Source organism: Eimeria mitis, genomic scaffold (assembly GCF_000499745.2).
Source record: "Eimeria mitis Houghton genomic scaffold, Emh_scaff5321, whole genome shotgun sequence".
In the NCBI taxonomy this organism is placed as follows: domain Eukaryota; phylum Apicomplexa; class Conoidasida; order Eucoccidiorida; family Eimeriidae; genus Eimeria; species Eimeria mitis.
In genome coordinates this window covers 3,501-3,732 of record NW_013573599.1, presented here as the reverse complement: position 1 = coordinate 3,732, position 232 = coordinate 3,501, and the positions used below count along the sequence as shown (strand labels likewise).

General features: G+C 59.1%; 1 protein-coding gene across 1 annotated transcript in view; it reads left to right on the top strand.

Annotated features, from left to right (window-relative positions):
* Positions 1–160: 160 nt before the first annotated feature.
* EMH_0081320 (mpv17 / PMP22 family domain-containing protein, putative) overlaps positions 161–232 on the top strand; it is a gene marked incomplete at both ends in the record, with an annotated part of 2,630 nt that continues 2,558 nt past the window's right edge. The window contains one exon of the mRNA XM_013500368.1: positions 161–232. Coding sequence (XP_013355822.1) covers positions 161–232 — 72 coding nt within the window.

Genomic DNA, 232 nt, shown 5'->3' with positions numbered 1-232 from the left:
CGCATCCCCACCAGGAGGAGCAGCATCATCTGGTTCAGGGGAAGCATCATCATCATCATCATCAGCAGCAGCAGGAGGAGCAGGAGCAGCAGGAGCAGCAGCAGCAGCAGGAGGAGAGAGAGGGAGTTGCTGCTGGCTGTGGCGTTTGCTGCGGTGGCGTATGGGGCGGCGCAGCTGGAAGCGGCAGCTGCAGCGGCAGCGAGAGAGAGAAAAAGAGAAAATAATTAGGTTG